Genomic DNA, 17,300 nt, shown 5'->3' with positions numbered 1-17,300 from the left:
TTAGGTTTGGCTGTTGATAGGTGTGAGTTTGTTAGCATTTTACTGTTGATCATTTTGATCTTTTTCTTAAAGTCCCTTTAACATTTCATGTAATAAGGGCTTGGTGGCGGTGAACTCCTTTAACTTGAACTTATCTGGGAAACACTTGATCTGCCCTTTGTCCATTCTAAACAAAAGCTTTGCTGGATAGAGCAATCTTAGATAAATGTTCTTGCCTTTCATGACTTGGAATAATACTTTCCAGCCCCTTTTTACCTTTAAGGTTTCTTTTGAGAAGTCAGCTGATAGCCTGATAGGAACTCCTTTGTAGGTAACTGTCTCCTTTTTTCTTGTTGCTTTTAAGATTCTCTCCTTATCTTTGATCTTGGGTAATGGAATTTTGATGTGCTTTGATGTGTGCTTCCTTGGGTCCAGCTTCTTGGACTTCCTGGAAGTTTATTTCCTTTGCCAAATTGGGGAAGTTCCCCTTCATTATTTGTTCAAATAAGTTTTCAATTTCTTGCTCTTCCTCTTCTCCTTCTGGCGCCACGATAATTCAGATGTTGAAATGTTAAAGTTGTCCCAGAGGGTCCTAAGCCTCTCCTCATTTTCTTGAATTCTTATTTCTTCATTCTGTTCTGGTTGAATGTTTATTTCTTCCTTTTGCTCCATATTGTTGATTCGAGTACCGGTTTCCTTCCTGTCACTGTTGGTTCCCTGTACATTTTCCTTTATTTCACTTTTCATAACCTTCACTTCTTCCTCTATTTTGCGACCATACTCAACCAATTCTGTGAGCATCCTGATTACCAGTGTTTTGAACTGTGCATCTGATAGGTTGGCTATCTCTTACTCGTTTAATTGTATTTTTTCCAGAGCTTTGACCCGTTCTTTCATTTGGGCCATTTCTGTTTCTTTATTTTTGCCTCTGCAGCACCTGTTAGGTAGTAAGGGGCAGAGCCTTAGGCATTCACCAGGGAGGGCAACCCACGTGGCTGGGTCGTGGTGCTATATGCAGGGGAGGGGCCAGAGAGGGAGCAGTGCTGCTTGTTCAGCTCTCTGCCATAGCTCCACTTTTCTAACGAGCACAAATACCACACAGAATAAAAGTGGGATTCCAGTTCTCCAGATTTTTTGACATGGACATATTTTCTCTCTTTAACAAGAAAAGCGATCCCACGTCGACCGGCATCTGGAGGCTCACCAGGCCCAAGTCCCATCTCGGGAAGGAGTCGGAGCCTCCCTCAGGCACTGCCCTGCTGCTCAAGAACCAGTGTTTGAAGTTCCCATCGATCTCTCACTGGCGGAAAACCACTGGGCTGTTCAGCAAGTGCTCTCAGAGCAGCAAACAAGCGAACTCGCACGAAGTATTCACGACCCAATCATTTCCGAGACTAAAAGTGAAAACACTCCTTCCTTCTCGCATTTCCACGCTCTCCCGTGGAAATGCCAGGCAAACACAACCTCCCTCGCAGTTTCGCCCGAAGTCACATCCTGGGACGCGTTTCAGTGGAAGGCAGCGACCATGAACGAGAAAACAACATCCAGCACGGAACCGATGACGGCCTGGGCCCCGAGGCGCAACTCGGCGTCTTTTAAAGAAAACGGGTCACGTGATTGTGGGCCAACACCTGCGACGTCACTTTTATTTCTGAAACCCCTTTCCTCCTGAAATTACTTTCTATCTCATTTCCCCAGCAAACGCTGCCGACCGCCAGAGGCTGATCAGGAAACTGCACGCACGCAACAGGGATCTGTTCGGGAACAGGCCGGGACGGCTTTCCTTCGCTTGTGTAGCACCACCTTTAAACACTTTCCGGGGTCATAATTCGCCCAGCGTGAAGACGGAAGGGTCGCCCCCGTTCCCGAGAGCGGACGAGAGAGACGGGATGAAAGGCTCAGGACCCGGGCGCCAGCTTCGTCCACATCCGGGGTCTGGACGAAGCGTGCACTCACGGTTCCGGCGACAGCTCCACGGCAAGCACAGGGGCCCCCCGAGTTCTAGCGCCGGGCCTCAGAGCCCAACGCCTCGCGGGGCGGACCCGGACCTTGTTCAGTGGGAGCCACTTCCGGCCTTTCTTCCCGCCGCGGGAACAGCTCCGACCGGAAGTGCCGCAGGCTCCTCTCTCTCCCTTCTGCGCCTCCCTTTTGCACCGAAGGTGGCGGCACGGGGTTGGGCGGCAGCACCCCTGGCCTTTCCTCAGTTTAAACAGGCTGTTTCCAGGGTGACGGTCACCTACCGACAAGTGAGACGCCCCGAAAGCCAGACCGAGGGCCGCCCGAATGCGCGCTCTCCGGCCCACAGCCACAGGTGGCGCGCGCCCACCTCCATGCAAAGTGCCGGGGTCAGGGCCGTGCACGCTGCACCCCCGCCTGGCGTAGACACGGCCGAGTCCCCTCCCCACTGGGCTGCATCCCGACCACTGAAGTACGAGCCTGAAAACCCAAAGCGAGGCCGTCGAGCTGACGCCTCCTGAGGCTGGGGCGCGGGCCTGCTCCTTCGCCTGAGAAAGCTGTGGGCGGGCGGAAGCTGTGGGCAGGCGGCAGGGCTGCGGAGGCCTCCTCCTCCTCGCGCTCTTCGCGCTCGGCCCCCTTAGCAGAGGTCCCCCTCCGTCCTCACCTCGGTGGCACCGCAGCCCGCTGCTCCTCGCTCCTCTGCGACCTCCCTGCTGGTCTAGGGCGCCACTGCCAGCATGCCCCGCGCACCACTTGCTTCGGGCTGGCCCTGCAATCCTGCCCTGCAACCCCAGCACGCCCCGTGCTCCAGCTCTCCAGACACGCCCTGCCACCCCAGCATGCCCCGCGCACCAGCTCTCTAGACACGCCCTGCAATCCCAGCATGCCCCGGAGCTCCCAGCACGCTGCTCGCACCACGTGCTGCTGGCCCGCCCTGTAATGCCGCTCAGGGTGGACTTGGGCATCTGAGTCCGCGCTGCCCGCCAGCACCAGGAGCGCAGGGCTACGGCGCCTGCGGCTCCCCAGGGTCCCTGCCGCGCAGATGCAGCTGATCTCTCCTTCGAGGATGCCAAGGGCCCTGGCCAGGCCCGTTGGTGCCACACCGGCTCTTCTCTGCGGGAACCTCGGCCCGGACCTGCGGTGGCTGATGGGCCACGATGGGAACGCCCTGCCCCGTGGCTTGAACGGGGCGCCAGTACAGGCGCCTCTCCTTCTGCTGACGCGTTTTACTCGGCGTCTGCTGTGTTTGGGAGCTTTTCTAGGAATGAGTGATAGAGCATTAAGCAAACACCATTCCCTGCATTCATGGGGTGTACATTTTACTGGAGGTCAAGGACAAATAATAAGACAAATGAGCACAATATGAGTGTGGTAGATGGCGACGGGTGCTTTGGAGGAAAGTAAAGCGGGAAAAGGAGGCAGGGAGTGTGGGGAGACGCCGTTAGGGAATTCGGCGTGCATCGTGCAGCAGGTGATAGGCTGGACTCGGGGGAGGAGGCGGCGGTGACCGTGGGGCGTTGGGGGAGGACGTTGCAAGGGAGGGCCTAGCACACACACAGACTGGAGGGTGGGCGAGCAGCTGGCCCGAGCAGAGCTGGAAAGAGAAGAAGCAGCGTGAGGCCAGACCGGTTACAGGGTGCAGAGGAACCGGGTCGGGCTTGGCAAGCTCTGCTGCGCGGGGAGCAGACTGCAGCGGACAGAGGGCCGGGAAGGCAGCGGCGGTTCCCCGGGAGGGCGAGGGTGACAGTGCGGCCTGGGAGGCAGTGGCGGCAGGGAGGCAGTGGCAGCAGGGAGGCAGTGGGATGACGGGGGCTGTGAAGGGGCTCTGAAGCTGGATCTGATGGACTCGGGGTGTGGTTCCTGTGGCGTCAGAGAGGGAGGAGGCGGGCCTGACTCCAAGGATTTTGTACTAACGACTTGGAAGGATTGCCTTCAACTGAGAAGGGGAAGACTGGGAGGACCGCGTCTGCGGACGAATGTCGGGAGGCATTCGTGCCTGGACGTGTTGACCTTGAGAAGTGAAGGGGAAAGATCGGGGTGTAGCGACAACAGAGCACATTTAAAACTATGAGACCAGGTCGTATCTGCAAGGCAGTGAGCGTGGGCCCAGGAGAAGTCCAAACGTTGAGTCCTAGGAGACGCCAGTGTCATTGTAGGGAGGTGGCAGGGGGAACCTCGTGGTGGAACGTCAGCCAGTTTTTATTCAGTAAGAGAAGGGGTGATACTTTTTAGCTTTACATCTTGCCAGGCAGCAGCAGGTATGTTGCGAAAGAGTGAGATTTTGTATTGTGTTTAATGTTTGATTTACAGTGTAAGAGTAATTTACTTAGTTTATTTGCAAAATCAATTTCGGCAAAGAGGAAGGTTTTTAGATACCCTGCTAACTCAGTTAAAAAGTGCTCAGTAGTTACCTATTGTTACAGTTACGTGTAACCACAGTTGAGGAGATTATAGTAAGTGATTAATCAGCAAAACGTTGGTGAGCAAAATCAGCCTCCTATGACAAAACAACAGTAAGTGAACAAAGTACAATACTCTGAAACAACCATTCCAACGAATTTAGTGTCCTAAACTTAACACGTATAGTCTGAAGGTTTTATGTCAGTAGTCACTGGAATTATTAAAACCAACCTCTGAAGATTACAGAAAAGCTCTTTATCCTACCTGGTATATTTACATAGGGAAAAACTGTATGAAGACAAGCTAAAAAATAAATATTAATTCAAGTTAAATTATATGATAACTGGAGATATCCACTAGCCTTTCTTATCTGTTGAAATAAGTGTAAACCCAACTGTTCTTCATTTTGAAAAGCACATGGCAATACTTCATGTTCTGAATGTCTTTGCTATCAAACTTACGGCCTTTGGTTTCAATAATTTTTTTAAAGATTTTATTTATTTATTTTTAGAGAGGGAAGGGAGGGAGATAGAGAGAGAGAGAAACATCAATGTGCGGTTGCTGGGAGCGGTAGCCTGCAAACCAGGCATGTGCCCTGACTGGGAATCGAGACTGCGATGCTTTGGTTCGCAGCCCGCACCCAATCCACTGAGCTACACCACCCAGGGTGGTTTCAATAATTTTAACAAGGCAGAATTAAAGGCAAAAGACATTTGCAGTTTTTAAATATGCTCACGTCACCAAACATTCAAGGACTAAATAGTCCAATTCTAGTCACATAAAAGGTGAAACACATGGGCCTTATTTCCATCTCTATTTGAATAAACATACTCTAAAAAGACGGGTATGAAACAAAAGCTTGCATATATTGTACTAATATTGTACAATAAATTATTGTATTTATTGACTAAATAAATACATTGATTGTATATGACTATTGTACTAATAAATTATTTTATAGATGGGAATAGTACTTTGATAATATTGATAAGATCTTTATCTTATAGACATATGTTGAAATAGTATTTATGGATGAAACTATAAAACTGGAAATTGCTTTAGAATGACTGCGGAGGAGATGAGGGTGGTGATAAAGAAGAAACAAAATTGGCCCCATTTTGATAATTGTGGAAAATGAGTTAGGGTTCATATTATCACCTGGGCTTTTATGCATTATACATACTATCCTCTCTGCTTTGTATATGTTTGAACTTTTATATAATAAATGGTTTTTTGGAAAAAACTTGTTTTCCAAAAGTAAAACAAAGAAAGTGAAGATACAGGGTACAGATTGGGAGAAGATATTTTCTCATGTATAATCTACAAATCTAATTACATAAAGAACTCTTATAAACCAATTAGAGTAAGACACAGACACAGAAAAAAAAAGCACAAAAGTCATGAAGAGGCATCACTTTTCCAGGTGAACGAGTTCTTCATGTTTCCTGTTACCTCACCCAGTCATTCAAAGAATCCCCTTAAGGATTCCACACACCAGTTTGACTGCATGAGTCTCTTTTATGAAGATTAGGTCATATTTTGTGATTGGGCAAGACCCTGTGAAAATGAAGGCCTTTTCCCAGAAAGGTGACCTGGGGAAGTGCCAGATCTGTAGACAGGAAACTGGAACCATGGTGACAAGCCCCAGGCGGGGGCTGGGGCAGGTCAGCATGCACCCTGGCCTGGACGCTGAGCAGTTGGAGGTCTGAGATTGCATTATGGGTAGACTGTTCTCAGCTGTCCTCCAGCACACACAGGCAGGCTGGGACTCAGAAGGACAGGTTTCGAAAAGGGTCCTCACTGGGAGTGCACCTCGCAGTCACTTCGGGAGCTGTGAGAGTCAGAGGGGCTTCACTGAACTGGCCTCACCGCTTCATTTGGCAAAGGTGAAAAAACTATGTCGGGCTCTAAAATCGTTGTACTTGGTTCATTTGAATACCCTGGCCCTGCTGTAGGAAAACAAAGGGCTGTTACACACATTTCTGCCGGAGCCGGAGGAGAGCTGGGTGGTGGTGGGTGGCAGGGAGGGACACCAGTAATGGGCGGACTCAGGGGAAGGAAGGGGATGAAGCTGCAGCCAGAGACAGCTCCATCTCGGTGTCCCAGATCTCATTTCATTTTGAGGTTTCATGCTGTGACCTTTGACCAACCTCATTTTCCATAGCAAGCATATATCGAAGCCTTCTAGTCAAACTGTAATTGAAAAATAAATCATTTAAATTTTGAAAAAAAAGAAAACCTTCTAATTGGTGAACGAGTACTTGTGCCTTAAAATGTAGCCATGAATATTGTTGTTAGGCTGAATGCCAGAACAACTGAGATAAATATCAGACTGGTGATAGTATCAGTTACAGACAAGTATCTATCACAAGGCCCCTGGCACTGCTGCGCTCTTTGTCCCATTGTCTTGTTGGTCACTGGTACCTGAGTTACAGTATTGGAAAAGCACAGTCACAGGAGTCTGTAGTGCAGGATAATTTCTGCAGGCCCTCTGGGTTGTCTGCTCGGACCTAGTTCCTGTAAGCACCTTACCCTGCAATAAATTCTGTTGTATTTCCTGGACTTGTCTGCTTCAGTTTTTGGTCTGAAGATACCGTCTTATTCCCGTGGCCATTATGCCTTTGCTGGAGAGAGAGAGGGATTTTGGAGAGGATAAAGATAACCTATGGTAACGTGATTTTTAAGAGACATGAATGTGAGTATAAATGCAAATTGGTTTTAGAGAGAGAGGGAAAGGGAGAAAGAGAGGAACATCAATTTCTTGTTCCACTTATATATTCATCATAGGTTGATTCTTGTATGTGCCCTGATTAGGGATCAAACCTGCAACCTTGGCACATAATGCAAATTATCTGTGTAGTTATTTGAATTGGAGTCCTTCTTTGTAGAAGTGCCCATTCCTTGAGGGAACCACCTTTCTGTGGTTGTAACTGTATAATGGCAAAGGTAACTATTTACCTAAAGGGGCAGGAGAGAGCCACTCAGGTAAGTCTTGTGTACAAGGGGCATAAAGAATTAGAAAAGAAGTTTTAAAATCTAATAATGTTTGCTTATTTTTGTCTTTTATTAGAACAGAAGACAGTACATTTTACAGTATATTTTTATTTAAGTAGCTTTAGGAGTAGAGTTAGTGTTTCAAATGTTTATCACATTTGCTGGAGGGGAAGTGAGGAAGAATCTGGAGGTATTTGTGTTCCTTTAATTTATCAGGTTTGTTTGTTTCTAAATTTGCCTAGATTTACTTCTGCTTGGAGCACCTGCCAGATAGGATGCTTCCTCATACCTGGGTTTTAGAATAAGGAAATCTTGTTGAGTAAAAAGAATAACCTGAGAACTAGCTAAAATCTGCTCATTGCTCTCTATGTGCTGGCCCCTGTGCTAAGCATTTTATAAGCAGTTGTTTAGAATCGTTCACCGTCTGGCTCCTAGTCATGCATCTGATAAGTCACACCTGAGAGAATCCAGGTCACGGGCACCAATGTTTTGTTTTTAACCACTTCCAGAGCTATTTGGAAGTGGGACTGAAATCTGAAACAGTCTTGACATTGGATTGCAGAGATAAGCCATCCAGTTAAGAGACACATTGCTTTGGTCTAAGTCTTGGGTGATTTAGTGTTGGGGACCGCCCTGCCTGGTATCAGAAGCTGTAACCCCCTCCAAAGCTAAGTCTGAGGGAGTGGCCTTGGACCGTAAGCCAGCAAAGAGACCAAAGCTTATCTCCCTGCAGGAGTGCTGCTTCTGTTGCTTCATTCATAACTGAACCCCAATGCGTGGTCGGTTAGCCAATGATAGGTAAGATTCCCCAAGGGGGGAATGACCTAAGACAGGCACGATCATGTGGGAGGCCCCCAAGGAAGGACTTTGGGGGCTGCAGCAAAAGGGGGTGATGGATCCTCGCTCCTTGGCTTTGATATAGCCTGAGTCCTCATCGTCTGGGAGAAAATCTCCTTATCCCTTGGCTGCCTCACTTCCCTTGCTCCACCTAAGCCTGAAACAATGACAGAGGGTGGTGCAGCCCTGTGCTGAAAAGGGCAGGTTCCCCCAGTGATCAGGCCTAAGAAAGAATATGTAAGATCCAGTGAAACTTGCTTTGTTTAGAATGCTCTCAGTTGAATGATAAGGGTCCAAGGAAGAAGTAAGTTTGTTCCTCAAAGTTTTACAGCTCTTTGACCCTGACTCAAAATAGGCCCTCAGACTTCCTTGTTATCTATTGTTTGATCCTTACTTCCTAGCAATGAGTAATGAGCTGTACCTGAATTCTTATGCAAACGAAACCAATAAAAAGCCTCTCGGAGGGGGAACGGGGCACTCTCCCCACCCGAGATAGTGGCCATTTCGTTTCTACTTCCCCACAGGACCTGGTTGTCTGTGTATGCTTTTCTCGCATGTCGACAAGTCATCCACAGCGTTCTGCGGTCACTGCCGGTCGGTGATCGCTTCAATTTAGCAGTCCTGACAATGGTTAGGAAAATAGTATAATTTTGGTCTACCATTTTAAAAACATATTGGAAAATTATAACATTAAACACAAACATTAGAAAGGAGAAAAAGTTTCAAATCAATAAACTTAACACCTGAGGAAACGGGGGTGGGGCTGGGGGAGAAAAAAACAAGGCAAACAGAAGGAAGAATATAATGAACAGAAATCAGTGACATTGAAAAAAAGAAAATGACAGAAAAATTCAAGAAAAAAAAAAACCCGGCCCTTTGGAAATATCAATAAAACTGACAACCTCTAGCAAAGCTGACAACAAAAAGTAGAAGTCACAAATTACTGGCATGGGGAATCAAACAGGATTTCACTACAGACCCTGTAAACAGCAAGAGGCTAGATTTAACAATTTAAACGAAATGGGCCAACTTCTCAAAAAGCACGCATTACCACAGCTTACCCATAACGAAACACAATCCGAATAGTCCCATAGCTGTTATATGCAAATTAAAATGTAAAACTTCCTGAAGAAGAGATCTGCGGTCCTATTTGGTTTCACTGGATACTTCTACCGTACTTTTAAAGAATAACACCAATTGTACGTAATCTTTTCCAGAAAAATAGAAAAGGGGAACTTCTCAAATCATTCTATGAAGCAGTATTACTCTGATACCCAAACCAGACAAATGTAAGTGTAAACAGAAATCTACACACTATCTCATAAATATAGATGCAAAAACTCAACGTACACTTCATTAATACAGGAAATTATGATATACCATAAACGAGTGGGGTTCATTCCCAAGGTGCAAGGCTGGTTCGGTATTTGAAAATCAGTGTATTCCACCATTTGAAAAGGCTGAAGAAAACCTGGACTACTTGGGAAACTGTTTTCCTCTTCATGGCCATGCATTGCTATGGAGGAGTTAGTGTCGGGGTGGGCACTAACACCCAGCACCCAAATGCGGAAGAACTGTGCTCATCTTCCTCGGGAAGATGGCCTAGTGTGCACCCTGCTGCGTGGTTCTTTTGGAGTTAATTACCATCGCTGAAAAGGGCCTTGACAAATATCAGGTGATTCTTTAACATGCTGGAACTCTTCCGCTTTGTTTTTCTCAAACATTTGCAAGTCTTCCTATGCCTGCTGGGGAGGTGCTCTTCCAGGTTTTATTCCAAGTGCTGTCCATCATTTAGGGCGCACCTTAACAATACGCTGTTGACATAAGGCAAAGATGCTAATGCTAGAGCTCGCCTGGCCAGTGGTCAACAACGAACTGCTTTGGGGATACAGAAATAACCAGAACGTCTTTACTTTTTATAACAATTCCCACGGGTTTGTTTTTCCCGTGAGAACGGAGCCATCCGGGGCAGACACTGCAGTGACAGTTTGTTCCGGGCAGCACGCAGTTCCACCCGGGTTAACGTTCTGAAGTCCACAAGGCTCGTCTGTGTCTCACGCAACGCTAACAATTTACTCTTGTGACTTGCAGCGAAGACTGTTAGAAATTAGCGTCCCGGTCCGGCTGATATGACTTGATTGGGAAATGCGGCGATTCTGACGTGCGGACGCTGCCCTGCACAGAGTGGACTATGCGCTAGCCCCTATGGACCACCGCGCAGGGTCCGCGTCCTTCCCGCACGCGTGTGCAACCCTAACACCCGGTCAACACCCGGCCACCTTCCCTTCTTCTGCGCAGGCGCCAGAGGACCCGCCACGCCCCGCCTCGAGCACGCTAGGCAGCTGCTTCAGCCAATCAACATCCACTTTGGGCGGGGCGCACTGGGGTTGGTATAAAATGGAGGTCGAGGGCGGGTCCCTTGAGTGACACGGGCTCTGGCCAATCATCGGGGGCCCTCAGGAAGCCGCCCCCCTCCCTGGGGCTGGTTGTCCAGCCCCGGGAGCCCCAGCCGGGACTAGGGGAATGCCCGGGCCCTGGGTAGTGGAGACGCCTGCTGTGCTCCTCCCGGCTCCACTGGTGTGTATAGGGGTGCAACTCTCTGCCTTCCGAAATGGCCGAGGCGTCAGATAAGGCCGTCACGTACTACACCTTGGAAGAGATCCAGAAGCACAACCACAGCAAGAGCACCTGGCTTATCCTGCATAACAAAGTGTACGATCTGACGAAATTCTTGGAGGAGGTGAGTCGGCAAAGCGCTCCGCGGACCGGGGTGTGGAGGTCCCCCGCTGGGACCTGCCGTGCGGGGCTCTGCGCGTGCTCCTGACCTTGCTCACCGAGTTCCGCACACCTGGGGGCGCCGTCTCCGCGCCTGCACACGTCTCTGTGCACACTGAGTCTGCGGGCCCGCGGGTGCGCCCCAGGGAGCGTTCCCCGCGTCTGCGCACCCGGACGTCCCCACCGGGGGGCGACCGGAGGCGCACAGGCCCGCGCCGCGCCGCGCCGCGCCGGCGGAGCCCTGGTGGGGCAGGCGCTGCCGTGGGAGCCTCTGCGCGGGCGTATGGGACCGGGGCACACCCAGCACTTGGTAGGAAATTCCGGCTGGATGGGCTGCCCTGGCTGAGGGCACAGCTACACGGAAGGGTTTCGAAAGATACTTCTTTTCCCTGAGTTTGCAAAGAGCGGGTCTCCATCTGGGGTGGGGGTTGTCCCGCTTCATATTGCGGGAGGGGATTCCTAAAAGGTGCCGGTTGGAGTCCCTTCCTCCCCCACCTCGTGAGCTGTGGGGTCCCCCTAGATAGGACCGTGAGGTCGCTCAGAGGTCGGGTGTATGGGCAGCACCCCGAGGCCTACCCCAGGATCTCCGCCCACACTGCCCTGGCGATCGTGAACTCACGGGATGAGGACTTTGCAGTGCGGCGGTGCCGAGCTGGACTCCTGGGACCGAGCGTGGGTGTGTGGCTGGCCTTGGTGAAGACCGGAGGGAGGACGGGACTAAAAGCGCTGCTAGTGGGACTCCATCCTAAAGTAGCTTTAGACGTTGTAAAAACGTTGCCTAACTTCAGGGAAAAGATTCCTTTGCTAAGAGTCTTTAGGTTGTCATTTTTGCAATGAAATTTAAGGGGCTTTTCTTTGCTGCCTCTGGGGGTGTTTTATCACTGTGGGGGAGGGAGTCTGAGTCACAAATCCTAACATTCACTTTCCGCAGTTCCCCGGACAGGAAGAGGGAATGCTTAGCGGTGGGAGCTCTTCACGCGGTTTGGAGGGGTAACTGACAGAGGCCTGGCCTCAGCTGGACCCCAGTTTCCATCCAGGGACTTTTGTTTTGCAGAGCATTAAAAAAAAAAAACTTTTTGAAAAGGTTGGAGTTGATGTTTATCAGAAAGATATTTTACCAAGAACTTGTCATTCCGCCGAGTGCCAGAAGATAAAATAGTGCCCCGATTTAGTTAGGAGTGGTTTTCTAGTTGGGAGTCACATCTGATCCGTCCCGTCCCTTCTGCTGAACTCTACAGAGCTTATTTGCCATTGGAGTTTCCTGAACTAAAGACCCTGAGTATAACACTAGGTGTGATGGACCCGAAATGTCTGCTCCGAGCTCTTTCTCTCACCACCCCACCCCCATGGTGTCAGGAATTCTGCAGTTTTAAGATCCAGTGTGTCCTTTCTTTATTTGTGTCTATTAAAGAGAAGAGCATTTTGCCCTGGCTGGTGTGGCTCAGGAGATGGCGTACCGCCCTGCAAATCCAAAGGTCGCAGGTTTGATTCCCAGTCAGGGCACATGGCCGGGTTGCGGGCCCGGGTCCCCAGTTGAGGGCGACTGAGAGGCAACCAGTCAATGTGCTTCTCACACATCAGTGTTTCTCTCCCTCTCTTCCTCCCTCCTTCCCCAAGAATAGCATTTATAAAAGATTAATAGATTATGTTATAAAGCATTTGTCCTTTCTCTTTTTGTGTCTTGTATAGGAGCCTCCCTGGTCTTCCCCCACCAGATGTCAGAAGCACCCCTCCCCCAATTGTGCCAACCCAAAAATGTCCCCAGTTAGTGCCAAATGTCCCCGGGGTGGGGGGGGGGGACATCATTCCCAGCCATAAAATGTATTTTGCATAACTTTTCAGGGTAAATTTCTCAGAAGGAGATAATAAGATTATTGAACTTGACGATAAACCATTTACTGTTACATTCTTACGAGGCAGGAAGGGGGAATTGTATAACGTTTTCTTTGTAACAGTAAGACTGGAGTAAGACTGGAAGAGACGTGAGCAAACCCTTCCATGAGCCAGCTGACAACAGACTCCTTTATCTTTCTCAGTTTTCAGTAGTCTGTCTTCACTGATTTTTTTTTTTTTGAGAGAGAAAGAAACATCTGTTTATTGTTCCATCTAGTTTTTGTTCTTGTATGTGCCCTGGCCGGGGATCAAACCACCAATCTCGGCGTATCTGGATGATGTGCTGATGGCCTGAGCGACCAGGCCCGTGCCTCGGTCGGTGCCTGTCTTTGAAAGTGGCTTGGGGGGAATGCCTCCCCAGTAAAATTCAGTGAAACGAGTCTACCACTGATATTTGATAACTAACAATTATAGCAAATTAACAAGCACCTGCTGCTTATAGCGCTGTGCATCTCATCCATATTTTTGAAAGAGAAAGCCCACAGGTTCTGTCTCTTCCCCCGCACCCCACCCACTTTCTTCCACCATTTTAAAGCTCCAGAAATTCATGAAGCTTTCCTTGTGTGTTAACTGGAGAATACTGTTTTCTCTAATTCACCCAAATATGAAAGGTTTTGCGGGGAGGAGGCTTCCTGCCTCTAAGACGAACTTTTAACCATGGGCGAGAGCTCCTTATACCATGAACTCACTCATCCACGTGGACCGCGCGGTTTCCTCGGCCCCTTCCAGAACACCATAGGTTTGCAGGCATGTCTGCACTCACGTTGAGAAGACACACAGTGCAGTGGATTCAGGGGCGTCCGGTCTGCTGACCACGCTCTCTGGGCCTCGGATCCCTCATTGAAGGTAAACTGGGAAGATGATAACTGTGCCAGCTTCATGGGGCCATGGTGAGAAACCAAATAAGGCTGGCCGAATGCCCAACACGGACTCGGGCACGTGAGGGCACGTGACCCGTGCAGTGAAGCGCAAGCTCCTACAGCAGCACGTGGCAGGGTGGGCAGCGGCCTTCTCTCTGTGGCCCCTGAGGTCGCTGAGTGCTAATGGGAGATTTTAAGGAAAGGTGTACGTCTGGCAGGTGCTGTCAAAACAGGAGGCTGTTCCAGAAAAATTATATTCTTCCAGTGAAGAATGTGGGTGAAGGGCTGTGGTTGTGCAACCGGCCCCACCCCCTGAAACAGTGGCCCCGGGAAGGGAAGGTGCTGTCCTGTCCGGCAGGGCGGGAGTCACCTGAGAATGCGGGCGGGCCCCTGGCTCAGCGGCAGCAGGTGTGGAGTTACGCTCTGACACCCACCCACCTGCAGGATTATGAGCTTAGTTGCCTAACAGCTTTTGAACTAGTTTTCTTTTTTTTTCCTTTTCAATCCAGAGTTCTAGTTTTCGAATTCATATTCGCGAAGTGGGGTCTTGTTGTCGTAGGATTCCATTCTGAGCGGGGGTTAATGATTATAGAACTCGGAGGGGAAGCTATGGAAACGAGACGGTAGGCACTCGGGGCCAGGACATTGAACTGGGCTGCTCCTCTCGCCCTGTGACTGGGGCAGCAGCACTCACCCAGCGTTTAGGGGGGAGAGGAGGAGGGATCGCGGAGTCAGGGGCGGTGGGGTCGACTTGCGTTCATGCCAGTAGGTGTTTTGTGAAATAGGTCGTTCCTGGAAAACGTCGTGAACGGAATGCCTGCGTGTCCTCTTGCCCCTTTTCTGGCCACCCCAGGACCGGGACGCTCCGGATCTGCCTCCTGGCTGCCCATGCGCGTCATTCTGCCTCACGCAGCTTTTGGCTCCGGGCTCGCTCTTGCTCCTGGTCTCAGGCAGAGTCTTTGCAGCAGCGTCTGTGCGAGGAGTTTGCACTGTGTTGTTTTCCGTCTGCCTACTCGGCGCAGACCGGTGGTTCCGAGCCTGGGGGACCCTCGGTGCCCCCACCCGGGGATCCGGGAAGAGGCCGCAGGTGCTTGAAACCCAGCATCCCTAACCCCGGAAAACAGAAGACAGCACCTCTTTGCCCTGGACAGGGCTGCCATGTTTAGGGCTAAAATTCTACATACGTTCTCTTTTTTCCAAGGAAACTGGGTGACTTCCTAAATGTCATCCTAGTAAAAAGCTGTGGTTGCAGAAGTCTTTGATGAATGTGAAATGGGAATGTCGTTGCTTACTTTTTGAACCTGTGTAGTTCGGTAAATAAAACCAGACGTTATGCAGTCCATGGCAGGGCACTATAAAGGGACCTGGTGGTGACAGCAGCGCGGGCATCCCGGTGACCCGTGGCAGAGCCAGCCTCACGGCCGTCCCTAACATGAACCCGTGGGCAGGGCCGCTTTGGTCGATGTCTGCATAAATGATTTGGTAACTCTTTGCTGCTTTTGAGGAGAGGTTTTAAGAGTGTGAGGTTGCTTTGTTTTCTTTTAAATTGTTTCAAAGCAAACACTTCAGATCCTTCTCTCTGTTTCTATGTATCTTCGAGGTGGGGAAGTGAACCCAGGGAGCACAGACCGTCAAGCAGGCGTGCGTGCGGTGGAGTCGAAGGGTGAACGGTACCTCCTGCATGTGTCTGTCACTCCAAATGTTCTCCAAACCACAGGGCACGCCCAATCAGTACCTTAAACTTTTTTTCATTGAATTTACTGGGGTGACATTGGTTAATAAGATTATGTAAGTTTCAGGGGCACAATTCTATAGCCCACCGTCGGTATAGTATACTGTGTGTCCACCAGTCCAAGTCAGGTCTCCTTCCGTCACAACCCCCCACCCCCTTTGCCTTCTGCTACCGCCCCGCCCCCCTCCCCTCTGGTCATCCCCATGCTGTTGTCTGTGTCCAGGAGTTTGTTTGTTACTTGCTTAATCCCTTCACCTTTCCCCCCAGGTCCCCAACTCCCCCCACCCCGACAGCTGTCCGTCCGTCCTCTGTATCTGGTGGAATCTGAACGGCCGTGGCCCCACTGGGCCACGTGGGCGTGAGGCAGACCAGATCTAAGTCTCAGACCTCTGGCTGAGGTGACCTCGGGCAAGGCAGATAAATTCTCTAGATCGTTCTCCTCCTCCTCAAGTGGGTAGCATTCTGTTTCCTGCACCTGCTTCCGGCCTGTGATGACTGGCAGGGGCAGTACATGAAAACACTTGGGAAGTGTTTTAAGTTAACAGTTTCCTGTAAACTGTTAGAACCATTTTCGTCTCGCAGTAGGCCCGGTGTTTCCATAGTAGGTGCGCAGCTCAGGAATGGCCGCGTGAACCTGTGCACGAAAGTGGGCCCAAGTGCGAAGGGTCGCTCGGAGCGCACATTTTCCGGGACGTGTGCTCTGCCTGATGGGTGCTCTCTTGCCTCCGGAGCGTGAAAAAAATGCAACTTTATTGTTTGGGGGGGAAGGCTACATGGTTCTCGTCAGGAATTGGACAGTGCGGAAAAGTGCAAGAGGAACGTCAAAGCCGCCCGGAACCCCGCTGTGCGGAGGGGACCACCGAGGTGTTCTGCGGGCGGCTCTGGACACCCCCGCCCCCCACAGGGATTTGTGTTGTGTGCATGTGTGTGGTCCCCCCCCCCCCCCCGTGACAAGGACCCCGTCCCATTTCAGGGAGTCCTGTTCTTTCCTGGCTGCCTCCTTTCCCCACAGATGTTTCGTCCTACATGTAACTCCTCCTCCCCTTTCGCCCCGGTTGTTCGGTTTCCCACCCGCAATTATGTCCTTAGGTAAACCTCTGTCGGTGGGACTCCCGGGTGAGAGGCTGTACACCTGCTACATGTGACGCCTGTCCCCAAGTTGTCCGCACCGCTCACACCGGGGACCACTCACAAGCACCACACAGCAGTGAGGCTCTGTCCTTCCAGGTCTTGGTTCTCTTTAGGGACACGGGGCTCGGCTGGGGGGGTGTGTATCTTAGTCGGAAGGGGGCATGCATGGAAACAGTCTTTTAGCCCCGTGGACCTAGAACCTCTCTGAAGGGGCGGCGGCGGCAGGGCGTGCCTTGGTTACGCTGGCCAGAGGCCTCGGACTCCAGGGGGTTTTGGACAGCAGAGGCTCGGAGGCACTGTCCACGGCTTCCTATCGGGTGCTCCCACCCCCACCCCCCGCGCCTCATCACCTTTGAACTTTGTTTTGTAGGGAACATCCACTGATGTGTACTCATTAACTGGCTGCCCGTGTCCTCTATCAGGTTCCGCACGGGGCCAGAGAGGGAGCCGAAAATGCCCCGGGGAGAAGGCAGGTCAAGGCCAGGTCCGGAGCATTCGGCCCGGGCAAGCCTGGTGCCGAGTGCCCTCTGGTCAGTGAGAGCTGATGTCTCGCGGACGATGGCGAGACATCGGTTTCTGACATCCACGGGACTGCGTCTCTAGCCTGCCCGTGAGGACGGGCTGTCCTGAACGGTGACGTGGAGCCAGCGCCGGCGCCGGGGGGAGGCGGCGGGGGGCCCAGCCGAGGGTTGTCGGTGCCCGGCGCGCCGGCAGCCCTGTGTCTCCTGTAGAGAAGGCCTCGG

General features: G+C 50.8%; 1 protein-coding gene across 1 annotated transcript in view; it reads left to right on the top strand.

The window, feature by feature from the left end:
- The first annotated feature begins 10,664 nt into the window (after positions 1 to 10,664).
- The window catches only part of LOC123826018 (cytochrome b5), a 30,695-nt gene continuing 24,059 nt past the window's right edge, over positions 10,665 to 17,300 (top strand). The window contains exon 1 of the mRNA XM_045849701.1: positions 10,665 to 10,906. Coding sequence (XP_045705657.1) covers positions 10,778 to 10,906 — 129 coding nt within the window. The 5' untranslated portion in view covers positions 10,665 to 10,777. The remainder of the gene's footprint in view (positions 10,907 to 17,300) is intronic.

Source organism: Phyllostomus hastatus, unplaced genomic scaffold, assembly GCF_019186645.2.
Source record: "Phyllostomus hastatus isolate PE091 unplaced genomic scaffold, TTU_PhHast_1.1 phas_contig_80, whole genome shotgun sequence".
Classification (NCBI taxonomy): domain Eukaryota; kingdom Metazoa; phylum Chordata; class Mammalia; order Chiroptera; family Phyllostomidae; genus Phyllostomus; species Phyllostomus hastatus.
This window is presented reverse-complemented; position numbering and strand designations above follow the sequence as displayed.